The sequence below is a fragment of the Rhinolophus hipposideros genome (assembly GCF_964194185.1).
Source record: "Rhinolophus hipposideros genome assembly, chromosome: 2".
Taxonomy (NCBI): Eukaryota; Metazoa; Chordata; class Mammalia; order Chiroptera; family Rhinolophidae; genus Rhinolophus; species Rhinolophus hipposideros.
In genome coordinates, this window is record NC_138048.1 from 108804795 (window position 1) to 108830565 (window position 25771).

Consider the following 25771-nt stretch of genomic DNA (forward strand, 5'->3'; position numbering starts at 1 on the left):
GCGGACTCGGGCCGGCTCCTGCTCCCACGTCACGGGCCGCGGCGTCACGCGGGACCCGACTCCCCGCGCACAGCGAGCCTGACGCGAGCCTCACGGCCCCGGGGCGGGCGGACCGCCGCCACCTCCCGGCCCGGCCCCGGCCACGCGGTCCGAAGCGCCCCAGGGCCGGTCCTGCGCGCACTCGGCGAGGCCCACCGGGCCGGGACGGCGCGGGAAAGCACGTGGGGGCCGCCTCACGCACCCGGCAGGCCTGCTCCGCGCCTCCGGCGTCGCCCATGGCCGCCCGCTGGCCTCCGCTCCCCGCGCCTGCGCAGCACGCGCGCCCCGGCCCCGCCCACCAGAAAGCGCGGGAAGGAGCGCGAGACGACGCCGGGCCGGTCGGGTACGGCGAGCCTCGAGGCTCAAACCGCGCAGCGCGCGCAGCGCCGTCCCCCACGGACCAGGCGTGGGCTCCGCGGGACGCGCGTCAGCTCCCCGGCTTAGCCGGGGCTTCCGACGTGTGCGCGGAAAGGAGACACAGTAGGAGCCCGGTGTGACCGCCAAGGGGAGGACGGAGGAGCGCGCTCTCCCGCTTGGCAGAGCTGACACGAGGGCGACGCCCGCGAGGGAGCAGCAGCCGCTCAGCCCGCGGCCCCGCGGCCCCGCCGGTTGCAGCAGGGTGCCCGCACCCCGCCCGCGGGGCCCTCGGGAAGTCTGCCCTGCCCCCGTGGGGATCGGCGCACCACGCGGCTGCCCCACCCAGGGCGTGCGCTCGCCCACTGGGTGCACTGCGCGCAGCACGTGCGGCCTGCAGGGTGAAACGTACCGACGGCCGCACGACGAAGCCTTCGTCCGTGTCTGCGACCCGCGGGAAGCCCGCCTGCTGGCGGGCGACACGCTCCGCACCCGGCCCCGCCTGCCCCCGCGGGACCCGCCCCGACCGGGACCCCGACCCTGGGGGACCCCGCGGTGCTGTCCCCCTTCCCGGTGTCCACCCGCCGAGGCGCTCTGAGCGGTGCAGTGAAGAACTCGGGGCCGCGTGTCCCGTGGGATGGCTGCCGGGTCGAATGGGGGCCCTGTGAATGTGCCTAAAGGTTCTAGACCATGTACAGTCGGCCACGCGACTATTCCTGGCCGAGCCCCGGTCCTCGCTGACCTCGCTGTCAACCGCACTGACTTCCGGTGACCGGCGCCAGCGGAGGGGCGGTGGCGTGACGCCGCGGGGCACTGAGCGGCGGAACGCGCGGCGAGCCGCGGCGGCGGCGCCTCTGTGACGTCATCACCCGCGCGCCGCCCCGCCCCCGCCGCCTTCTGCGCAGCCGTGGCCCGGGCAGCCCCGCGGCGCGAGGCAGAGGAGCCGTGGGCTGCGGCCGGGGATGCTCCAGTGGGCGCCACGGCCCCCGCCATGCAGCCCGCCGAGCTCCAGTTCGCTCAGCGGCTGGCATCGCACGAGAAGGGCATCCGGGACCGGGCCGTGAAGAAGCTGCGCCAGTACATCAGCGTGAAGACGCAGAGGGAGACAGGTGGGCGCCCGGCGGGTAACAGCCGCGCCACATGGCGGCCGGGTCGGGGCTGAAGGCCGGGCCGGGGCCGCGCCGCCGGGAGAGCGAGGAGCACGTCGGGCACTGCCGCGCGCCCCTGCCGGGCCCGGCCTGGCTTTGCGGTGGGGGACTGAGGCCCACGGGAAGGTCACGGCGGGCGGGGAAGCCGAGAACAGACCCGCTGTCCCGCCCGGGCCCGCGCTTTGCAGACCGGGCTCAGCCTGGCGGGCGCTGTGCCCCTCGGCGGTCCCCGCCGGCCTGGAGCAACGCCTTTCGGGGCTGCAGTGCCAGGGGAGGAGGCAGAATTAGTTCGTGCTGGTGACGGCGGGGCGCAGCGCGCGGCGACAGAACTCGGGCGGAGATTGCGGGGCGTAGTGAGGGGCGTGCGGCTCGGGGCAGAGGGCGCTGCTCGGCGCGGCCGCTCCGGGGAGGCCGCTCCGGGGAGGCCGACGGGCTCGAACGCAGGCGGCAGCAGTGGCCGGGCGAGCAGCAAGTCGGAGCGGGGCGGGTGGTGGGACGCCAGGCTGAAGACGTGGTCCTTCGCCGGGCCCCGGGCGTGGCGGGGGGTGCCGCTGAGGGGCTGCGTCCGCCTGGTGCAGAGTGTCCTGGACATCCTAACGCGCGCTACGGTGCTTTCTGTTGCACCGAGACAACGTTTGGTTTAATTCCTAACGCATCCACAGCCTACCGGAAAGAATGGCTGCCGTCTCCCCCCAGGACTGACATTGGTAGTTTATTTTGAAGAGAAATCACAAAAGACCCCTCGGAAAAGACAGTACAGTTTTATGGGAATCCTGCTAGTAAGAGGAATGAAGGCCAAAGTTTCCTGACTTCAGTTGTGTTAGGGGTCTCCCTGACAGACTTCGTTTACTCTCGTGGGTTCAGGTACCGCAGGCACACTGAAGGTCCTTAAACCTCAATTTCTAGCCCGACCTTAGCTACTTGTAGCCCAGCCGTCTCCACCTTCCTGGAATTCCTGGTCTTCAGGTCGTCTGTTCCCCTAGCCTCTTCCCAGCTCATGCCCTACATGCCAGCTTCATGTTCCGTCGACAGCAGAGCATTGCTGGGTCCTAGTGTGCAATACCCCGTGTATCACGTGTCTGCCTTGCTTCTGTTCATGCTGAAAAGATTTCCACCCCTGACCCACTCCCAATATTCAGCATCACTTTCCCTGTTATCTCACCCCCACTCCTCTAGGATTCTGGAATATCCAGTTTGTGTCTATTGTAGCATTTAGCTGCATTGCCTGTTAATTATCTGTTAATGTGTTGCTTTTCCCCCAAAACACTGTAAGCTTCCGTCTGTTTTCTTAGCTGGAAGTGGAAGCACATCCAGGCAAATGGGGGCCCGGCTATTTACAAGAACAGAAGGCCAGTGCATTACATATGGAGCCGAGACAGCCAGACAGCCTGTTGCTCAAACCCCTTTGCTGAGCAGGTCCAGGGTCTGAAATGCTCATGCAAACACTTGCAGCCGTTGCGTTTCTGTCATGTCCAGGGGCCCTGTCTGCTTAGCGCCCCACACACCCACAGTTACTCACCTGGTATCTCTTGTTCATTGCAGAGTATAGTGGGTCTTCAGAAAAGCGACTGCAAAGTAAACGTCATACACAGTGATGAGGGGACAAAATTAACATGATCTCTGCCACAACTGTACTCCATCAAAATAGAAACACAAGTTTGGAAGTACTTGGCCTGACATTTTAATCTCATTGACAAGCTCAATTTTTTTTTGCATGTTGTCTTAGGAAATCTAAAGTTTTACTCTAACAGATACATATAGCCGTCCTCCAGCAGCACAGACAGCTTTGTGATATTAGAAACAAATGAGAGGGCCCGCCTGGAGGCTCAGGTGTTTGGAGCTCCAGGCTCCTAGCACCAAGATCGCCAGTTCAGTTCCCACCTGGGCCAGTGAGCCGCGCCCTCTGCAGCTAAGGTTGTGAACAACAGTTCTCCCTGGAGCTGGGCTCGCGTAAGCTGCTCTGGGCTGCCATGTGCTGCCAGGAGCGGCTAGTGGCCAGTGTGAGCGGCAGACGAGAGCTGCCAGGAGCTGCTGTGAGCGGCCAACCAGCGACCACTCTCGTAACACCAGCGTGGACCAGGGAGCTGTGTCCTACACAACTAGACTGAGAAACAACAGCGTGAACCGGAGTGGGGGGAGGGCGGAAGAAGGGGGGAGGAATGAGACACCCTTCTGCTGCTCACAGCACCTGAGCATCTCAGTGTGCGTTCACTGTTGGTGCTGAGTGTGCGGTCGTGGAATGGTCGCTGTCACTGTCCATGGTTTTCCTCGGGTCGGACACGGAGTGCGTGCTGTGTGCTCTTCTCACTGCGCACACTGTTCGTGGCACCGTGATCAGTGAACTAAGATAACACTCCCTGCCCGTTTGATCGATTCTGCAACTTTATCACCTGCTCAAATTAGCATTGATCTTCATTAACTTTGTGACAGTTTCATTTGCGTTCTTGCTTTCGTTTGGTGGCACATAAAATAACTACATCTTACAGTTGGTGGGGCTCAGATTCAATGGTAGTAATGGGGGAGATTAGTGTTTTTTCATGTGATAGCTAGGGGTCCTCTCGACCCAGTTACAATAACCAGGAGCTGCAGTTGTTGTGACACAGCTATGGGTTTGAATATACACTGCATCCTCTCCTCAAACAGTTCCTGGGCTCCTTCGGGGTGAGAACAGGTGAATTTTCTCACTTCAAAGCTTGTTGGTATTCCCTGTATCCACATCTCACTTTCCTTTCACCTCGGTCGTTTTGAACTAAGCCTATATTGTCAGAAACTTGATTAAATTTAAGAAATTCAACCCCCAGAAGAAAAGACAGATCAAGAAGCAACTGGAACAAAACTAGAGACGTGTACTTCACCTTCAAAGTTTTCAAAGACATTGAATAAGTGGAATTTGTTTTGCTTTAAAAGTTTCAAAAATTGGTGCCTTGTTTTTACCAGCTAAATTACTGGGTGAAAGCAAGTGATTTCTGTAAATATGTTGAAAATAGATGTTTTAAAAGGGAAAAGAGCCTCAAGAGCCTGTGGGTAGAGAACACAAGATAATCATCATACCCACAAATCGAATAGTGCTTTGCTCTTATAAAGCGCTTCTCATACGTGCTCTTATTTTGGCCCTAACCATAAACCTCACATATGTGTGAGGAAACAGGCCCAGAGGTTAGTGACAGTTTCCTAATAGTGCACAGCTAGTAAGTAGCCAGATCCACTAGTTCATTAGCCTTAAGGTGAGTGAACATCTGCGCAGGTCCAGTGACAGTTACTGTGGCCATGGCCGCAGTTAGCTCAGTGCCTGCACTTGGGTTTATGGCTCACTCTAGTTGTGTGCGTTCTCAGTAGGAAGCTCCCCACATGCAACAGGAGGGGAGAAAACCAATCGGTGAGCCATTTGCCCGACCTCTAAAGGAAATGCACTTAAATAAACTAATTTTACTATAGTTTCTAGTGTATTGCTTTTAAGTGAGAACATCCCACAAAGAATCAAAATGCATCATAATAAAATTAGTGCTGTAAGAAAGGTCTTTGGTAACTTGGAAATCAGTACGTAGATAGGCATACAGCTTGCTCTGAACCCTAAATAAACTAAAGTCCATCAAAAGGATCCGTCTGTCACCTTTCAATGATCTTTCAGAGTACCGAGATCACATTGATCCTAGACATACACTCGTTTACGTTCTCCTAGTTGATCCTGTTTTGCTGCTCCAAAGGGTTTTTCCTCCTATCTCCTGCTGAGATCAAGACCATTGGTGGTAAGATGCATTGAGACTTGCGGGTTCTGTGTTCTCCACGGGCTTGGAGACTCCAACAGTGTACACTTACCTCATTTTATAATTCTTTATGTCACTCAGCAATTAATGATTCCACAACACGTGGAGTCGACCCAGGAGAATGGAAGACTATGCGTGACTTGTGCCTTGGTCGTGGGTGGTACAGGCCGAGGGAGAGAGCTTCTAATGAGTCAGAACGAGACTAACCAGGGTGGTGCCACTTAACGCAAGACTAAAATTGAAATGAAGTGAAAAGCATAACTGGGAGGGAGGGAGATGCGGGTACAGCCAGGTGTGACCTCATTGCAGGATCCTTAAAAGAATCACCTTAGCAGAAATGTCCCCAAGCTTTGCCAGTTTCCCGGGGGCTACTTGAGCAAATCCTGCGTCTTTTCTCAGATTTGTGATTTTACTTTGCAAGAGCAATGAAAATGATGTGCAGAAGGAGTGGGGGCTAGCTTAAGCAGAGGGAGACACTTGGGGGAAACTCATTTTGCTCATGACTGTTCCGTTCGTTTTCCATTGTGATGACATTTGCTTCCTCACATGACTTGGATGAGGAGAAAAGGCTACCACTCGCCCTGCCCCGTAGCTCGTACAACTGCATAATTCATGTGGTTGCTTCTGTAGTCATGCTTCAATAAAGAAAAAACACATTTGCAGGTGAAACAATGAAAATGTACGAGGTCTGATAATTAAGTTCGCAGACTTGTTGCAGTGCTGTTGCGAACCTTTTCTGATATCAGAGGGATCATTCATTATCAATTTGTACCAACTGGACAAACAGTTAACCAAGTTTACTATTTGGAAGTGCTGAAAAGGCTGCGTGAAAAAGTTAGACGACCTGAACTTTTCGCCAACAATTCATGGCTCTTGCATCACGACAATGCACCAGCTCACACGGCACTGTCTGTGAGGGAGTTTTTAGCCAGGAAACAAATAACTGTATAGGGACACCCTCCCTACTTACCTGACCTGGCCCCCAATGACTTCTTTCTTTACCCGAAGATAAAGGAAATATTGAAAGGAAGACATTTTGATGAAATTCAGGGCATCAAGTATAATATGGTGACAGCTCTGATGGCCATTCCAAAAACAGTTCCAAAACTGCTTTGAAGGGTGGACTAGGTGCTGGCATCAGGGCATAGCTTCCCAAGGGGAGGACTTTGAAGGTGACCATAGTGATATTCAGCAGTGAGGTATGTAGTGCTTTTTCTAAGATGGGTTCGCGAACTTAGTTGCCAGACCTTGTATGTAGTATTTTCACTGCTTATGTGACATTTCAAAACTTGAGGAAAGAAACTGTAAGGACTCTAAAATAAGATTTTTGTGCTGTTTTGTTTTGCCCTCTAGGCGGTTTCAGTCAAGAAGAACTTCTGAAAATATGGAAAGGGCTCTTCTACTGCATGTGGGTGCAGGATGACCCCCCGCTGCAGGTAACAGAGTTCCCTTTGTCATGTGGCTGGATTTGGGCAGAGATGGATAGGAGGCTTGCTCGGTTCTCGCTGTGTCTGTCCCCTAATGTGCCCTGCATCACCTCTGTCATATGGAATGGGGTGCAGTGTCCAAGCATTGAAGTTAATTCTTTTTTCAAATAATGAAGAATACACGTAAATTAAAGATTCATTATTTCTCCGTCACGGATTCCTAGTTCCATGATAGATTTTACGTTGCTTATTTTGAAGTTTCTGTTTCCTTTTCTTTGTGGTCAGAAATGCCATGGCACTAGTCTTAAGGTCCTGGGAGCGCCCTGGGCCCTCTCTGCCGGTTACGTGAGTGCCTGTGCCTTGGCAGCTGCCAGGCCAGGCAGGGCTAGGGGCTCACTGCTCCCGCCCTAAGGTCAGCACAGGTGTGCATGGGCACCTGGGCCCCAGCACAACTAGTAAGAAAATGGTTTTCACTGTTTAAGAGCTTTGTTCTGATGTGCAAAAGCAGAACAGAGGGGTAAGCCTTGAAACACCATTTGAATCCCACCGATGTGTAAAATGTCGCAGGCAGATTTGACTTGTCTGGGTTTTAATGCGTGACTTGGCCACTTCCCCCAAGCCGTATGATAACTCGCTCTGATGTATTGCTTTTACTCTGCGGAACATATTTTGAGTAGGATAACAGGGCAAAAATATTTTTAAATCACATTCAAAAGTAACAGCCAACAGCTTTAGTGGAGGGAAAACATACACAGGAACATCGCTCTCAAGTCCAGGAGTTGATTTAAACTGGGTGAGGGAGACTTGCAGCCCCGTGAACTGCAGATAACACCCACAGTGATGGTCCTTTCTTTTGTTACTCATACAGTTCTTTGGTTGACACTCCCCAAGGCGGGTGTCTGAGTTCTCAGCACAGATGAGCTTGCTGCCGCTGAGATGGACACACTGTTTTGGTGGCACTTTGCCCGGACAGAGACTGGGAGGGCGCCATTGACCAGTGCTGCCCAGCACCCTCTGAGCACTCCCAGGGGCGGCTTTCTGGTTCCACACACTGAGCCCCATGGTCAGAGTCCCAGCAGCTCACTGCCGCCGACCACCCCCTACTGGGGCACCTGTGTTTCCGTTATTGGGGGGGATTAGGAGAAAGTCTCAATTTAAGTTTTGGTATATTTTTTAAAGCCAGGAGTTGACAGCTAATTCATTTTGTCTGTAGGTCGTTTGAACAGATAACTAGACATACTTTTTTCAACATGCATCTTAAACCTCAGAGGCATATGAAGCTGGGACAGTAGTCCATTGAAAGTGGGGGTTTCACATTTGATAAAATTCAGATATTCAGATACACACTTCTTAGTGGAAGTGACACTGCAAACAGAAGTACAGATTCGTACCCCCGACAGATACGGGAGGAGGTGCAGGCCGTGATGCTGTCATCTCAGTGCTGCCACAAAATAACCCCGATGTTTCTCCCCAACCCCACCTTTGCAGGAGGAACTAGCGAACACTATTTCCCAACTCATCCATGTTGTTAACAACTCAGAGGCCCGTAAGTCCTGATCTTTTCATGACTCTCAAAACTTCCTCGTTCGTCTGATTTGGTAACTTGCCTAGGATATGTGGTCCATGTTGTTTCTTCTCCTTGCTTCCACGCTTCCGTTTTCCAGTGGGCTAGTTTCACATGAACCTGGCGCTGGCTACCAGTGCGTAGATATCAGGCGACAAACCGGTCCTGGGGGGAAAGCTATGCTAAACTGACATCCTGACTCTGTTAGATGGGAAGGAGGTATCTTGTGGAGTGTCATATTTGGCATCTCAGAGATTTCCGAAAAGTGTTTTAAGAAATAATAACCTTCCAGAATCTCCAAAATCTGAATTATTTAACACTCTTAGAAGCTGTATATGCACATGCCAGTGTTTGCAGCAACCTCTGGGGGCCGGGTTTATCCTCGTCGAGACTAGAGCCATACAAAGTCATCACTGCTAATATATAAACTATAAAGTAATCCCTCTACCAGAAGGAACAAACAAAAGGAGAAATTATTTCTGGGACATTCAGGCTTTGGTTACTTACAAAGGAAGAGACAGCAGAAGTAGTTTGTTTTGCTTACCGCTCCCGAGAAGGAAACTGTCCTAATGGCCTTAATTGTTCCCCATGGTTGTCTGGACTTGAGCAGGGTTCCAGCCGACACATAACAAACAGAATTCTAACACATGAAATGTAGTATCGGCTTTCATATATCAAGAACAATTTGTGCAAAGAAGTGAAGCAAAAAAAAAAAGTCAAAAATTACTTTGGGGCAAAAAGGTGGTAGTTTTGTGGCTCAGGAGAAAAATGTAGAATGTTTTTTATAGCTCACCCAGTGACACTGCACATGAAACAAAAAGCAGAGTTTCTCCATGGACCACCCAGGTGTCCATCAGAATCACTAACTCTGGGTTGTTAGGTACAGGTGGGTAGAAAGGGCCCGTGGACGTGGCCTAGGAAATCTTTTGATTTTACTAGAACATGGCTTTGCAGTGGATAAATAAAGAGCTCAGAGAGCATACTGGTTGAGCATTACGATATGACCAGCCTTCCTGTCGCTAGAATATGCTTTTACTTACATGTAAAAGCAATTATTGAGCACATTTAATGATTGACCAAACTGTCTCGCTACCCAAGAATTCTTGAGAAAAGTAAATGACAAATCGTCCTAGTTTGTTTCTCGCCAATACCTTCTTGCTATCTGGTCATATGTTCACCTGAAACCAACCATTCAAAACAAAGCGTTTTTTCTGCAGAGCACCTGTTCCTTCAGACCTTTTGGCAAACGATGAATCGAGAGTGGACAGAGATGGACACGCCGCGCCTGGACAGATACCAGATGGTAAGGTCAGCGTGCCCCCCTCCCTACCCCAGTCACTGCAGACGCGCGTGTGCAGGAGCATGTTAGCAGCTCCACACGCTGGGACAGTTGTTTGTGAAGCACTGTGGGTCCCAGTCTCGGCGTGAGGAAAGCCAGTGAGCGTTGGATGGCCTTGGACGTGTGTCGTCTCTCCCGCTGTCGGGGATGAGTTTGGGGGGCTTTGGTTAACATTTATGATCTAGAAGTTAAATACGGTTATTGCGGATATTTTATCACTTGTGGGATCCAGGCTACACCAGTGTCCTTGGTCCCCTTGTTCTGCTGAGCTGACTAGCCTTTCTTACTCTCCCTTTGTAATACACGAGTATTTGTCTCTAGCTGATCCGCCTGGTCCTGAGGCAGTCCTTTGAGGCCCTGAAGCAGGATGGCTGGGAAGAAAGGTAGGTAAACTATCGGGCTTAGCACTTGGTGGCCTTAAAACTCCTAATGAAACTGTGTTTTTCAAGACTCTCAGTTAGTCAGGTATGACTTTCCTGGTCTCTGTTGAGCTCTGTGAGAAGCAAAACGTCCTTCTCCATAAGGAACTTCAAATCCAGTGGAGGAATGGAAGAGCTGACCACACGTGCCGATTTCAGTGGCACTTCTTGCCTTGTAAAACTTTCTTGGCCTCCCCAGCTTGCTGTGCAGCGTAGCACGAGGCTGAATGTCACATCTCCATAGGGGCAAGAAGTGTTGGCGCGCTGCCGTTAACAGCCATGTGTGTTGTTTTCTTTAGCCGAGTCCAGCTCCTTCTTAGTGTCTTAATGAAGGAAGTCCTGCATCCTGAGAGTCAGTCTCCTAACGGAGTGAAATTCCACCTCATTGACGTTTACCTGGATGAACTGTCCAAAGTGGGAGGGAAAGAGGTAAGCAGCAGGCTGCTGAGCCACCAGTGGTGGGGTGGGGCCACCAGCAGTGGGGCGGGGGGAGGGGACCAGCATTGGTGGGGCCACAGCTGGTGTGCACAGGCGTCGGCCCTTCTTCAGGTGCCCTGTGAGCTGGCCATGGAAGGTGGTCTGTTGCTGGTAGTAGGTGAGCATGCATTGGGTCGCCCTGTCTTTGATACCATCCTTGCCCGGCCAAGAATGTCCTCCGCAGCTAATGGACACAGGGACACGGGTTCGTGCCCTAAGGAAGTGCATGGAGTCTTGCTTAGGAAACTATTGAAAGCCACCTACCTAGTCCAGTAAAGAATCCAACAACATGAGGAAATGCGCAGGATACTGAGTTTGTAAAAGCAGTAGGAAAGAAAGGGAGCAGGCAGCCGCGCAGAAGGTCTGACTTTTTTAAGTATATATTCACATACAAATATACAAGGGCTGCAAAGGGAACATTATTTATTATTATTATTATTATTATTATTATAGCTCTTTATTTATCCACATGCCTTAGCGTGCAAGTTATTATCTGATTTGGGATTGTGAGCAGCTTTTACTTCTTTCTTTCACAAGTGTTCTGCAGTGAACAAGTGCTTTTTTTAAGTAAAAGAAAGTCTAAGTGTTGTATAAAAACATAATCACTTCATCTCAGCCTCTGGTGGTGTCCATACCGACCTGCTCCATGGAGGAGGGAGCCTGGAGCGGGCAGTTGGAGGGGGCGCCGTTCTCTGCTCACCGCCTCAAGGTGCCCTCGCGGCTGGAGGGCTGCCGCGACCTTTGGCCTGGCTCTGGGCGCCTGGGTAATCGTGCAGTGTTTTTGGGCATTGTGAGATAAGTGTCACTCAGACTGACTCAAGCTATGTGAAAAGAGCGACTGTTTCCTTTTTCAAGGACACGTCACGAAGGAGAAAAGGCTCTTTTTTCCCTTACTTTTTTTTCCTATTTTATTTCTAAATTACAGCTTTTGGCAGATCAGAATCTCAAGTTTATTGATCCATTCTGCAAAATTGTTGCCAAGACTAAGGAGTAAGTGATTCCCGTGTTTGTTTTTATTGCTTTAGTTGGTACATACGTGGGGCGGAGGGTGGTTCCGTGTTGGGAAGCGTGACATGCCTGGGATGGTTGTCCAGCTGAGGACAGCCAATCTCTTAAGTCCCGTTGGCAGGACATTGGGAGCTTTGCGCCGTGATTCGGCTCTTCTTGCTTTGCCGTTTAACACCCTCCCCACACGGAGTTCATCCCCCATGGTCCCCCAGCTTCCGTCACAGAGCACTGGGCCGGCTCCTTGCAGCTGCGGGGCAGTGCGGGAGCGTCGTCGGGCGTGCAGGTTCCGGCGCACCCGCTGGCCCTCACCGTGTCCCAGAAGGCCCACGTGGACGTGGACTGGCCCTTCCGCGCTCCTTAGCCCTCCCTCTACCTGCCTTAGCTAACCAGGTCCACACGTGGGTTTTAATCGCATCCTCTTTGCTCTGCTTCCCCCCAGCCATGCAGCGGTGCAGACTATAGCTAGGGCTGTTTTTGAAGTCATTGTAGATCAGTCTCCACTTGGACCCGAAGAGACAGTGGAGGGACAGAAGGCTAAAGTGGGTGACAGCAACCTCTTTGAAGAAGAGACATCTGAAAACAAGGAGACATGGACGAAAACATTCAGTAAAAAGAAGACGGGTAAGAAAACTTCCCTGAGTCGCCTTTCTCTGTAGGTAAAGTCCTCATCAAACAAACACTTGAATACACTTGCTGGGCTCACTGCCTGTAACCTGCAATTCATCAAAGATGGCTGTGCCTTGGACACCCTGTGCCTGCCTGGGGGTTCACTGGGGAGCACCCCAGGTCTCAGTGGGCTGCGTCTTGCACAGAGTTCTGGATCTCCCAGGAGGCAGGACAGTCTCCTTGTTGCTGCTGCTTTGGATTTTGTTTTTGTCGTTTTTGCTGCTTCATGTCTGTCAACATCCTGATGCGGACACGGACGGCAGAAAGTTCTCGGTGGGACATCGGATGCACTTGGTGTGAATGCACACTTGTTTCTCCAGCTGGCCCTCTGACCTCTGCATTTCTTCAGCATTCTTTTTCTTTTTCTTTGGGTGTTTAAATGCCCACTGTGGCCTGACATCGTTCTCGGTGCTGTTTTATTCCCGTGCAGTTGTGCAGAGAGCGTGCGTTTAAAGTGCAGGCCCATAAAGCTGTGGGAGTGGTTTACAGTGTCTTGGTGCCCGGCTTGGGGTGAATGGTCAGGGTACATGCTGACCCTGTGACGTAGCCATCGACAGGCAGAGTTCTCAAAAATAATGACCAGAGGAAGCTTGGTAATGGTTTTGAAAGCAGGACATAGAACTCGATGTAGAAGGAGCCTGGTTTGTTTTAACATGTATGCATGCCTTAAAAAATCCGGAAGGATATATATCAAAATGTTAATAGTTAACCCTAGGTAGCAGAATTTGGGGTGATTTTCTCTATATTTTTGTCTGTTTTTCTAAATTTTCTACATTGAGCATATATTTTTTATCAGTAAAAGACTTTAATCAGTAAAAGAAAAAAGTCTTTAAAAAGAAAGGAAGAAACATTTTAATTTTAAGTTCCGTATAAGTGATGGATTGACTAAAATAAAACCCCTAGGCAAATGTTGTGTGGCGGTGGCGGCTGTCTGTGGATCCCTCCCCATCACCACGTTTGTCTCGCTGTTCTGCGAGCGCCTCCACAGTTGTCCCAGTTCCGCTCGGGATGTTTCAGGATCACCTGGTCAGCCTGGGCCCTGCTGTCCCTCTGGTTGTGCCCTGAGGCCACACCACTAACGAGCTCACACCGCTAACAGGCTCATTCCGCTCACACGCTCACAGGAGTCCAGAAACAGCGCAAGTCTGAAAATTGGCGTGTTGTCATTAGTGATTTCTAGCTGCTTTTTCATGGGCTTTAGTGCTCTATAAATTATTTTTTAAATGTTAAAAGTTGTGTTGATATTAGCTTGTGCCTCCTGAGGCTGCCCCGTGAAGTTAGTGTACCGCTCCAGAGACTTGCCACAGCCCTAAGCTGTCTGGAACTAGCCACCGGCTGCCGAGGCGGCGCCTGCCCCAGGAGCCTGCCGCCCAGGCCACCGTCTGCGTCTGACGGGAGGACGGGTTGGCCAGGCAGCATTGAAGGCAGTGGAGGCTTCACGATGGAGTGAAGGGCGTGCTGTGTGGTTACTAAGGCTCAGATTCCTTTCACATCCAGGGACTGAAACACCAAAACATCTTTGGGAAATTATATTTGCAGCGTTTTTCTCTTTACAGAATTTTTTTTTCACTAAGGGACACCTAAGTAGACGGTGGCTCCTTTGGAACTAGTCATGTCATCACTGTGTAATTGAAGAATTTTGTCTTTGGATATGTTCTCATAGCACTGGGCAAATACCACTCCGGAAAAGACGGAATCCGTGATGGAGGTGAGAGATGTGACGGTGGGAACTTGGAGGACGCTGGGCCGCTTCTCCAGGTTGGTGGCAGTTGTTGCTTTTTATAGAATATAGATTTGCTGTGGACTGGCCTGGCTAACTGGGAATTAGACTCAGAGCTAATTAAACTCCCAGGCCTAATGTGTAAAACCCTTTTCATCGCTTCAGTGACTGACGTCACTGAATGAGCTTGTTGGAGACAGAAATTTAATGATGGAATTTTAAAAGATGTCCGTCTTCATTCTGGCTCGAATTGGTAAGATCTGTTCTATTCCATATAGCAAAGCCAGCTCAGTGGTACTTTTCAAAACTTTTCAAATAAAGCAAGTTTACCATGTTACCAAATGCAAACTGGACATCTAGATTAAATTTACAAAGGTGCACACCCAAATAAGTTTCATGTGGTATATTTTACCACAGTTTTTTTTTTTTGAGGATGGAGAATTAGAGCTGGCTTCTTCCAAGAAGAAGCAGGCGGATTTTTCAGAGGTCTAACCTGAGCCTTTGTTGCTGGACCGTAGAACACGCTGTCCAGACGGCCCTCTGCTGAGAGCTTCCAGAATCCACTCCGCTGGGTTCTCCCAGGTCAGCGGAGGCTTTGCTGAGGGCTTACGTTCTTTTTTCTTCTCACGTAGTTTGACTATCAGGCCGTTGCTAACCGACTCCTGGAAATAACCAACCGGAGAAACATCCCACCCTTCAACAGGAAACGTCTCTCCAAACTAATCAAAAAGTAAGTGAGAGGGTGAAAGGGTGCTGCTTGCTTCTCATTCACGGTCAGGTCCAGCGCTTTCATTTATCTCATGGTGTAGGACAGCTGTCACTATGTTTAACACCTGTTTTTATTCATAGCAACGCAGTATACACATGTAAACTGAAATGTCCCTCAAGTTCCATTCTTCCAGTGCAGCCTTCTTCACACTCAGCTGTTTCCTGATGATGTACAAGCAGTCTGGTGCTAATGTCGGAAGTGAATAGGCCGAGGAATTGCACGGTGACTGTCCTGCTCAGGAGTTACCTGTTGCAGCCGTTTGCCTTGCCCCACTCCCTCCTCCCAGTGTGCTGCTGCTGTGTTCTCAGTGTCATCGTGGCCACACCGTAGCTCAGCACAGAGCCCTGTGGTGCTGGGATTGCTGACGTACAGCAGCTGCCTGGGTCACCCTCCGTGTGAGCAGGCACTGCTCTGAGCACGTCGCACAAGCTCCCCCATAAGGCAGCTTCTGTGATTTCCCCACTTGGGCATAGGGAGGGAAGGTCACCAGCTTGCACAAGGTCACACCCACCAAGTGCAGCTCTGGGCTCAGACTCTTTCGTGTCTGCTCCCCCAGGCCCTGCCCCCAAGTCCCCATGCCTCCCCACACTTCCTTTATGTCCTGACGCACAGAATCGCAGGGACCAAACCAGCACTTGGCATCTCTCCACTTGGTAAACGGAGAGGAGAGCTGAGCAGAGGCAGAGATCTAAGCCGTTTGGGCCCTAAGAAGCTAAGAAACAAGAAGAACGTGTGATTTCTTCAGCTTTATTGGACAGACTCTTCAGAGCAGCAGCGAGTCCTGGGGAGACGGACGATACAGAGGGCGACTTTGGCCTTCGCATCCCACCACCTCCTTAGCTTCCCCTTCTAGAAAAAAAAGAATGTGAATTAACCTGTACCGCGTGTTTTCAGAGTTCCGCGCACATGTTTATAGGAGACGGAAAGAAGGGATTTCTATATGAACTTTTGTTTTCTTTTTCAGATTCCAACATATCTCTGAAGGTGAGGAAATTTGAGGATTAGAACTGATGAGGTTCTCACCAGATATGGACCCCACTGAGACATTTATGTCAAATGTTAAAAAGCCAGATTGAAAGACGTTGAAAACACAGGAAATAGTCGTCTTTCCCCTGGAGAGCTCATCAGTACCCACTCGCTGCTCAGCTGAGCAGAAGCCCTTGGAAGAAGCACAATGCTGGGCCTTCTTTCGCCGCCCCATCCCAGGGACCCAAGCTGAGCCAGACGCGAAGCTGTCCCTCCCTGCCAGTGCCAGGGCACGGGCCAGACCCCAGGGGTGGGGTAGGGGATTTATCTCAGTTGTCCCCTGGGGAAAGCTCCTGTCTGTAAATTTGGTTACATTTGAGCAAATCAGTGGGGCCACTGGGGTGCTTAGAGCTGGGGTGTGCAGACCTGGCTGGCATGTGGGTGGCATTGCCCAGCCCCTGGGATTGAGCTGGAGGTGATGTCGCCCGAGGTTGTCCCTTGCCTTGCAAGAAAGCCACAGAGTTGTCTTAAGTCAAATTCCTCAGTCAGAGCTTTGAGGTTTGGGTTGGACAGAGAGTGAGGAACTGTGAGGGGGGGCAGAAGCTGATGTGAAAACTGCTTCCCTGATACGGGAGAGGTGTGGCTCCTAGGTCCCTGGGGACAGTGGTGAGGATTTCAGGAAGCTGACGATGTGCTGTGGTGTCCAGCAGGCACTATACCTCAGGTCCATTTTGCTGAGGACATTTCTGCCAATCAGGATGACCAAACTATCAGTCAAGGAAGGCAGAAGAAAAAAGGAAACAGACTTCTAGAGAAAACCAGTGCAGAAAAAGAGAAAGGTAAGCGCAAAGCTTGGAAGCGGCGAGACAAGTGGAAGACGCAGGCAGCACTGGGGAGCCAGAGAGATGTCTTCGTAAAGCATCACAGACACAAGCTATCGCCTTTAACTCCTGAAAAGTAAAGGTTGTTTCCGAGGGTCTGATTTTCTGTGGCACCCACGTCCCCTAAACGGAAAGCCTTTGTTTATTCCTAGAGGCACCTCTGGGGCCGTGAGAATGTGGAGATGCTGGGTATAAACTACCCTGTGGGACATTCATTCGAGTACCACCCTAGGTCTGTGCATTTTGCCTTCCAAATTAGTGGGAATCTGAATATATTCCAGTCCCATTTATGTTAAAAGAGGCATAAGGAAGGTTTCTAATTACAGTTGAGAAAAGGGAGAAATGGGCTCAAGTGCATTGAGAAGGGCTGGACCCTTCCTGGTGGTAAAACGGGGGACTCCTGTTGGCCACTTACATGGCCCCGAAATCCCCTGCCAGACCCGCTATCTGCATGGCGTTGGGGCACCTGGTTACAGGGTATGTCTTTCTAGGAAACAAGTTCTTCCTTGTCGAGGAAGCGGAGCGTGAAGTTGATACTCAGAAGAGGAAACGGAAAAAGAAGAAGAACCACCTCCAGCCTGGACGTTTAGGGTCCGAGGTCAAAGCCCCGTCCCCAGAACAGAATGGGGACAGTGAGCCAAAAGCATTTCCGGGAAGAGCCCAGGAGCTGGGTGTGGTTGTGCTGGGGGCGGCAGCCCCTCCCACCTCTTGGGAGCTGAGCAGCTGGGAGCACCCCCCTTCCAGCTCCCCCATGCAGAGTAGGAGGAAACGACACCGGAAGAGGAGCCCGAGGGTCCAGGGAGAGAACACAGAGTCAGCAGGGTCACCTCTGGAGGACTTGTCTCAGGGTGGCCCCAGTAGTGAGCGTGCTCGGGTGCCTGCCCCCCAAGCTTCCCCAGCCGATGGAGCCCCAGCCCTGAAGCGGAAGCGGAAACTCGGGGCTCCCCTGGTCAATGGCAGCGGCCCACCCACACTGGCTTGGCCCCCGTCCGGGCAGGAGGGCCCTCCAGTGAGCCCAGCGGACAGAGGGGATTGCCCGGCCACCCCTCCCCAGGGCAGGAGACCGAAGAAAAGGAAGGGGGAGCCCAGCAATTTTGACCTCCACGACCTGTCCACTCAGAAAACTGCCATTTTCAAGAAGAGGAAGAGAATGAAAGACATGTTGAACTTGAACTTAGAACACAACCAAGTGTTGGAATCCGAAGTCAAGCTAGTGCAGGCTCTGGTAAGACGGCCGGGTTCAGGGGCTGGGGCGGGGGGACAGGTCAGACCTCTGGACTAAGGAGCGGTCGTGACTCATCACAGCTTTTACCGACACGTAAATCAGCAGGTGACCCATCTCAGTGGCCTTCTCCTCCCCCTCACTCCTCCAGGGTACTCACTCAGAAGCCACATCAAGCTGGGACAATTGTCCCCATGGCCGAGGCAGGCACACTGCCCTGTGGTATAGACAGGCAGACAAGTGTCTCCATCAAACGCTGGTCTTATTTTTCTTCAACTCAGGGCCAACGCTGGGCCCAAGTTCTCTGTCATCTCTGTAGTGAAAAGACTTTTTTTGGACGTGGCTGCCCAGAGCCCGATGTGCCCGAGAGCCAGGCTCCGGCTCGCTTGCCACACCTTCTACTCTGAGCGCTGCGTCTGCACTCATGGTGGGCGCATAGCTCACTGGCACGTTCTCACGCTGTTCGTGTGCACTCCTTGGCTGCTGTCACTCCTCAGCGACCCTTTGCACACAGACTTGCTCACCCCCGTCCAGCACTTGTATTTGCACGTGCTGTTTTGCAGTGGCTGTGATGTGAGTCCTTTCTTCACTGAGGGAAACTTGGGTGGCCTTGGCCAAACGCTGCTTTCACGCTTTTCTAACGGATCCCTGCGTGGTTAGCCAAGTCGGGTTCTGGCCATACCAAGTCTTAGCTAGGGAAAGCAGCACACTCACTGGAATTCAGGCAGTTCACTCTACTCCTAGACCTTTCCCTGACGAGCTGTCATCTTCCCTTGGCTCTGCAGCCTCTGCCCTGCGCTCTCGTTTGACGATCTTCTTTAAGAATATCAGAGAAAATTCCTTCTTTGTTTCTCATTTCTCTGGCCCCTGCAGCCTCTCAGAGGATTGGAACGGTTGCTACATAAGTCACAGTCAGGAGAGGTTTTTCCTCCCGAAAGGGGCGATGTGTTTTGTGTGTCTGCTGGGGGGTGGGGAGGCGGGCTCCTGCGTCTGCCCGGTGGGTTCCGCTCAGGAAAGGCAGCAGGTTTCCAAGGTAGCAGCACCAGGTTCTCCAGACCCCAGGGTCCCAGAACTAGAGCAGGGCTTTTATGAAACACCCGATGAACGTTCTTTATCTGCTGGCAATGGACCTGCAGAAGCTAGCCAGGATGTCACTCGTGCTGTCTCATGCCACACTGTCAACGAACAGTGGTGTCGTTGACCAGAGATGAGAAAATGAGTTAAGTTGCGTGCATGACAGAGTTTCAGTCCACAGCAGACCACGTATACACCCTTAGTCTCGTGAGATTAAAATGGAGCCGAACACTTCCTGTGGCCTAGTGACGTCATCGCCATCCAAACGTCCTAGCGCTTTCTCTGGAAGAAGGTATTGTCACAGATGACAGCTGCACACGGCAATGCCCCTGAAGCCCTTCCTGGGGGACAAGGTGTGGAGGTGGAAGGCAGTGGGATTAGTGACCCTGACCCTGACCCTGTGGAGGCCAAGGCTCGTGTGTGTGTTTGTCTTAGTTTTTAACAAAAAGGTCTCAAAACAGAAAAAAAACTTTTAATAGAAAAAAGCTTATAGAATCAGGATATAAGGAAAGAATCGTTGTACAGCCATACTTGTTTATGTTTTAAGCTAAGTATTATCACAAGAGTTGAAAAGTTTAAAATTTTTTAAGTTTATGAAGTAAAAAAGTCACAGTAAGATGAGGTAAATTTATAGAAGAAAAATATTATTTATGAACGCAGCATCTCCTGAGTGTCCAGTGTATACGAAGTCTGTGGTGGTGTGATGTGCAGCGTCACTCTCACTCACACTCACACTCACACGCTCTCCAGAGCAGCTTCCGGTCCTGCTGGCGCCATTCATGTAGGTGCCCTGTACAGATGCCATTTTTTCATCTTTCAGACCATATTTTTACTGTGCCTTTCCTATGCTCAGATCTACACATACTTGCCGTTGTGTGACAGCTGCCTACAGTGCCCAGTACGGTAACGTGCTGTACCGGCTCGTCACCCAGGAGCATGGCGCTGCCCCGTAGCCTGGGCGTGTGGCAGGCTGTGGTCTCGGCTTGTGTGAGTGTCCCTGCGGCGCTCGCACACGACGAGCTTGCCTCACAGTGCATTTCTCAGAACGTGGCCCTGTCATTAAGTGGCGCCTGGCTGTAGATGGTCTTTGAAGAGGGAAGTCTTCAGAACATGGGACCTGAGTTGGAAGACAAATAAAGACGGCTTCGTGTGGCTGAAAACAGGAGAGCACTGGGCCTGTTGGCACAGTGCCGGGTGGAGAGGTGGTAGTTTGTGCGTGAAGTCTGCACTCTGCTGCCAGAGGTGTTTGCAGACCCGGTTCCAGAAAGCAGGTGTTCGGCGTTGTCTGAGCTGATAGAAGCGTCTCGTCTGATGCTCTGCAACCTTTGGCCTCACCTCGGTCGTGTCTGCATGCTCATTTTATTTTCGCTTCCTGTGGGGGTGCCACACGGGGGGCTCTGTGTGTGACCTCCCATCTTCTCGCCCCTTCCTCACACAGGGGAGCAGTGGGCCCTTCAGCCCTTTGAAGAGGAAGAAGCCGAGGACGGAGAATGATTTTGTGAAGTTTGACCAAACTCCTTTCTTACCAAAGCCCCTGTTCTGCAGAAAAGTGAAGAGCAGCACCGCCCCGGCCTCCGGAAGCCTCACCGTGCAGGTACACGCACGCTCGCCATGACTGACAGGCCCGGGGAGCACCGAGGAGCCGGGTCTGCTGCTCTGCGGCCACCCCAAGGGGATGGTGAGGGTTCTTCAGGTGTGCTCATGACGCGTTCTGCAGCAGCAGATCGGAGAGCCCCGTCTCAGAATTCACGGGAATAGGAGAGAGCTGGAGAAACAGGTGGTGGGGGCGGGCAGGGAGGGAGGAGGGCCTGCCAAGGACACTGCTGGGTTCTCAGGGTGGTAGAAGGAGCCAGTGCTGTCCCCGTCACGGTGGGTGAGGGTGGGCACTGTTCTGGGAGACCGGGTGGGGGGTCGTGAAGGAGAGGGTTGGCCCCGCCACGGGCCGCCAGAAGGTGAGGCAGGTGCAGACGGAGGCACGCGGGAGGCTGGTCTGGGTGTGCCTGTGCAAGATACCGGTCTCGGTGGAGGTGTGGGGACAAGTGCCTGGGCTGTCCCTGCTGGAGAGGCCCCCAGGTGGGTGGGCATTTTGAGAAGGAAGCAGGTGCTGTTTACGCAGCCTTGACCCAGCAGGGAGCATTGTCTGTGTTCACACTTACACACACGACACTTTGGGGACGTTTGCTAAAGGACTCCAGGCTTACAGAAGCCACGTTCCTCTCATAGAATGTTGATGTTAAAGCAAAGATGCTATAAGGCAGAAGTATGGGATTCACACAGAAACGTCGGGTTCTGGGGAGGGATTTGAGAAAGTGCTTCAGAATGCAAAATGGGTCAGCTCCCAGAAGTTTTTCAGCTAGAAACCAGCTTCGTTAATTTTGATGAATTGTTAGAATATTTGAATCTGTTTGGAGTTCTGGTGCACAAAAGATTGGGAAATGCAAATCTGCCCACGGAAGTTCAATCCCATTATAGGTGTAGTCTAATCGATGTCATTTCCAAGTTAAAACTTCAGAACTGTGGGACAAAATGACGGGGACTCCTTTATAATGTTTCATTGGTGAGCTTCGTCCTGTGACTTGGGAGGTTTCAAACATGGCGATTTCACTCTCCCTGCCTCCCCGAACCAGCCACAGGGCGGCACTGCAGAGCCGTCAGGACTGTCGTGTCCACCTGCAGACGCACTTCAGATGCTGGGCCGGCTCCAGCGCAGCGCCGTCCTGATGAGCCCACGGGCGGACATGGAGGCCCCACGGCTGGCAGGCAGCTGAGTGCTCAGGCATCTCGGCCACTGTCTTACTCCTCCGGTTATGGTTTTCTTCCTTCTGCAGCTCAGCAAGACACCATCCAGCTCCAAGAAGGTCACCTTTGGGTTGAACAGAAACATGACTGCGGGTGAGTGCCAGGCTTCGTGTAGCCACAGCTGTCCCAGGGCAGAGGTGGCCCCTGGCTGAGCGGAGTGGGGTGGCCAGGGGCAGGGTTCCTGGGGCCTCTGGAGGCCGTCTTCCCACACCCACCTGCCTAGAGTACTGTAGCCACCTTGGCCTGTCAGCTATGGCCGCCCTTACCTACCTCCGGACTATCCTGCCCAGAGGAGGGAAACAGGGACATCTTGTCTCGTGGCTTTTAACATCGATGCAAGTCTTGTTCTTCAAAGGAGACCAATGGTTTTAAAAGTATATGATGAGTTTAAGACTTGACTCTCTTCAGGGACAAATAACTGGGTGCGTGAGTGAGTCAGTGTGAGTGTGTGTGCATACGTGTGTCAGTGTGAGTGTGCATGTGTCAGTCTGTGTGTCAGTGTGTGCGTGCATGTGTGTGTGCGTGCGTGGGTGTGCATGTGCACGCGCGCTCGTACGCAGGTGAGTGGCCATCAGGATGGACAGCCGGCTGACTCCTGAGGCCGTCGTTAGAGCTGGAGGCGGGAGGAGGAGCAGACCCCAGAAGGAAGGGCTCCTGCAGCCCTCTAAACCTTGGCGTCACTGACTGTCCATGTCCCATAAACCCCTCCAACCCACCTGGTGCTTCTCTCTGTCCATGTGGCCCCCTGGGCATTTTCCTTGGAAGAGTAACTCCCTCCATGGGAGGTGGCCTGGTTAGTGACCTCCATGTCCTCAGCCCTCAGGGCCTGTGTCTGCAGGGCCTGTGTCGGGAGCTGAGCTGGGGACGGCACCGAGGCAGGACCCCAGGTGGGCAGGCTGACAGCATGGACGAGGCCCCGTTAACGTGTGGCCTCACTTGCTTCCACTGGGCAGAATTCAGGAAGACGGACAAGAGCATCCTGGTCAGTCCCACGGGCCCCTCCCGCGTGGCCTTCAACCCCGAGCAGAGGCCGCTGCATGGAGTGCTGAAGACGCCTCCCTGCCCCCCCACCAGCACCGTCCTGGGGCTCAGGAAGCCACTGAGCGCCACGCCAAAGAGAAGGCCAACGGCTATGGACTTCTTCTAGGGCAGTCGCAGGTCCCTTTTTAATCTGCTTTTGTACAGGATACTCTCTAAATTATAACTTGGCAAAGGTGGGGCCTTTTTTATTGTTTTGTAAATTCCCGTGGATTGTATGTTCGAGGGTCGGTGTGAGCTGCAACGCTGCTGCTTGGCTGTCCCTTCCGGCGGGGGCTGTGGGCATCTTGGTTGAAGCCTTTGCTACGAACATCAAGTGTGCTGGATCCCTTCAGGGGTCCACATTCTGGGGAACCTCAGGACACCCCAAGTGTGGCAGGGCGCGCGCCTGGCGTTAGCCTTGTCAGCTGCCCGCGTGCGCACCTGCTGCTCGATAGTGTGTCTGTCTGCTGGGCTGGCTTGCTGGTTGTCTGCTGTCTAACGGTCTTTGTTCTGAAAGCGTGGAGGGCAGTGTTCCCGTGCTGTGCGGGTACCTGGCAGTGTGTGACATGGGGCTCTGGTCTGCGAATCAGCAGTGCGGCCTGTGTCTATGCGCTCGGCTGGGCTGGACGTGCGGGTGGGCGGGAGAGCAGAGCCCGGATCTAGGGCCTGTCCTGCATTCTACCTCTCAGCCAGCCCCAGGTATCTTCACGGGGAGAGCAGCAAGCGTCCCCTGGTTGTCACTGAACTCCAGCCTGGCGGCCCACTCATCTTCCCACGTCCTTGTGTTCTGGTTGCCCTTTACCCATAAATCTTTGAGCCAGCGACCGAAGTAAATGACTGGCGTCCACAGAAGCAGGTCTCCCACCTTAGATCTCCAGAGGCATGGCGGCAGTGTCTACAGACCTGAGCTGCCACTCGGAGGCAGAAATAAGCAACCTTTAAGAATTGTTTGTGCATATTTATTTGTTCATAGCTACCTTATGTCTGAAATACTGAAGCTTGCACTCACAGATGTTTATAAAGTTCTAATTTTAGTTAATTACAAGAGAAGGGGGTGGAAGGCACACAGACTTCAGTTGGGGGAACATAGTGCTGTCTGTGCACCCACCTTGTTTGGGGGACCACATCTGCCCTGAACCTTAGTGAGGGACAAGCCACAGGCTCAAGGCAGGAAAGCCAGTGGAGCTCGGCTCTTTCTTGCAATAACAGTGCAGACCTGAAGGAGGAGTTGTGACTTGGGGGCCTGTAGTCACCTCCTAGGTGGCCCGTGCTCCCCCAGACCCTTCTCCACTCAGGGATCTCGGGCCTCCTGGGAGTGAAAGCCCACACACACACAGGAGCCCCAGTTTCTCACCAAAACCCGGGCCAGTCCCTTTTGCTGCTCCCAGCTGAGGGCCCTGGCATTGCCTCTGTGGTCCGGGCGCGGCTTGGGGGGTGAAGGAGGTCCCCTGGGGTTTGTGGGCGTCAGGGAGCTGACTCTGGTGTCCTTAATCACATAACCAGGGTGGCTTCTGCGAACCTCACTGAGCAGTCTGGGCCCGTTGGGTCCTGGGGTCAAGGACGGGGAGCCGTGCTCTTCGTATACCCCGTAACTGATTTGTCAGGATAGGCCATGAAAACACGTCTTGTGCTGTCAGCCTCGTAAGGAGACAGTGCATTGTGTGCATGTCTTTAGTCTCCTGTGATCGGTACGTGCTTAAACCATGTCCGAAACCAGACCTGACTGTGAAAAGAGTTAAGTAGTGAAATATGTTTAACTTTTCATTTAAAAAAGAGTTTCATTATCCTTGGTCAAATTATTTTTCTAACAACTTTAATTTCAGCTTAAAAGATGATGGGTCTTTATGCCAAATGGGCCCCATAAGCCAACAATATTGTCTTAGCAGGACATTCTAGGGCGAAAGTGGCCCAGGTGTCCTCCTGATGAGTGCCGAGACCTTTCCCCATTGTATCACTGTCCCCTGTCTCCTGAGGCCCCGCAGAATATCCTGTACGTGCACCTCCGGCTGACGCCTTCCTTGCACTCGGGCCCTGAAGTGACAGTGTGACTTGGGCCCCCTCTGTCCTTCTCTGACTCTGTCCTCACTCCTCACTGACTCCACTTTGTGGGTGAATTCAGTAGGTTTGCTGTGGCTTGTTTTTAATGCCTAAATTTTGGCTACAAAGAAAGAAAACAATTTTTTAAAATTCTGATTATACACACAACAAGGTGTGTCACATAAGGAAAATGTATTTAGAATACCAGTTTTCTATTTGATGCCTGTTATTTTCCTAAGTACAACTGCCAAGGGCACTTGGCAGTCCAAACAAGAAAATAATCTGTGCTGGTGATCTTAGAGGGTTTTGTAAGGCGTCGTCTGTACAACTTGATGCCCACTTTACAATGTATTGCCCTTTCTAACTTTTACTGAACTGAAAGCACAAAGGAGAGTATAAAACAGTTGTTATTGCCAGAAAGAATATGAGATTGAGTCCGTCTTTTGATTTTCGTGTTTTCTCTGAATTTACCTGACTGCTGGCAAGGAATTTGTTACTGACCAGTTTGTGTCAGTTCTCATCAAAGCCAAGTTCAATTAAAAAAGCCTCTCTGCCCTCAGATTTGTATTGGGTATCGACCGTCATTGCACAAAACCACGCCTCTGGGAGCCGTGACGGTGGAGGTGTAGGCGTCGGTCAGGAGGGTTTGGAAACAGCCTGTTTGGGCCCCTGTCCCGTCGTACATCCACTACGCAGAGCCAGCGAGCGAGTCCTGGGCCCGTCTTCCTGGGGTGGGGGCCAGGCCTAACGTGTGCAGGGTGCGGCCTCGCCCTGGCCGCAGTCCCCAGCTCATCCCGGGGACCTGACCACTGCCAGCTGGAAGCCCAGCAAGGCCCGGCCTCCGCTGGGACCACACAGCGCTCGGCACATGAACGTACCTGTGTGCGTCCGGTCCCCTGACAATGGGGCTTTTAGATTTCCATCTCTAACGTAGGCCCAGCGGCAGCTGGGGCCCCCGGTCCACACCCTGGGGGGAATGCAGCATCCGCGAGGGCTCCTGTTCTCACAGATCCCACACCGGATCGTGTCCTCTGTCCCCTCACCCCCAATGTGGGCACAGGGCCTCTGCCTGCACCCT

General features: G+C 52.5%; 2 protein-coding genes across 5 annotated transcripts in view; one reads left to right on the plus strand and one right to left on the minus strand.

Moving 5' to 3' along the window:
- The window catches only part of HSF2BP (heat shock transcription factor 2 binding protein), a gene marked incomplete at its 5' end in the record, with an annotated part of 67001 nt that extends 65615 nt beyond the window's left edge, over positions 1 to 1386 (minus strand). Inside the window, 2 exons of the mRNA XM_081079617.1 lie at positions 806 to 1034; positions 1136 to 1386. Coding sequence (XP_080935743.1) covers positions 806 to 1034; positions 1136 to 1386 — 480 coding nt within the window. The remainder of the gene's footprint in view (positions 1 to 805; positions 1035 to 1135) is intronic.
- On the plus strand, positions 1295 to 25253 carry RRP1B (ribosomal RNA processing 1B). 4 transcript variants are annotated; one of them, XM_081070558.1, is made up of 16 exons: positions 1303 to 1502; positions 6659 to 6741; positions 8221 to 8278; positions 9514 to 9599; positions 9957 to 10018; positions 10354 to 10483; positions 11457 to 11521; positions 11979 to 12160; positions 13869 to 13963; positions 14558 to 14655; positions 15659 to 15678; positions 16368 to 16499; positions 17033 to 17766; positions 20276 to 20431; positions 21666 to 21729; positions 22590 to 25253. In XM_081070558.1, exons 1-16 carry the CDS (start codon positions 1385 to 1387, stop codon positions 22781 to 22783), a joined length of 2277 nt encoding a protein of 758 aa, XP_080926684.1. In that variant the 5' UTR covers positions 1303 to 1384; the 3' UTR covers positions 22784 to 25253. The 4 variants fall into 4 exon arrangements, with proteins under 4 accessions (XP_080926686.1, XP_080926687.1, XP_080926684.1 ...); XM_081070559.1 differs by having other exon boundaries at positions 16371 to 16499; XM_081070560.1 differs by lacking the exon at positions 8221 to 8278 and having other exon boundaries at positions 1295 to 1502.
- Positions 25254 to 25771: the final 518 nt, after the last annotated feature.

Bases quoted from the DNA above. Each gene is read 5' to 3' on its own strand.
- RRP1B (XM_081070558.1), top strand. From the start codon at position 1,385: ATGCAGCCCGCCGAGCTCCAGTTCGCTCAGCGGCTGGCATCGCACGAG. The intron at 6,742-8,220 runs GTAACAGAGTTC...CCACCTTTGCAG, and splicing joins AGGATGACCCCCCGCTGCAG to GAGGAACTAGCGAACACTAT. The intron at 11,522-11,978 runs GTAAGTGATTCC...GCTTCCCCCCAG, and splicing joins ATTGTTGCCAAGACTAAGGA to CCATGCAGCGGTGCAGACTA.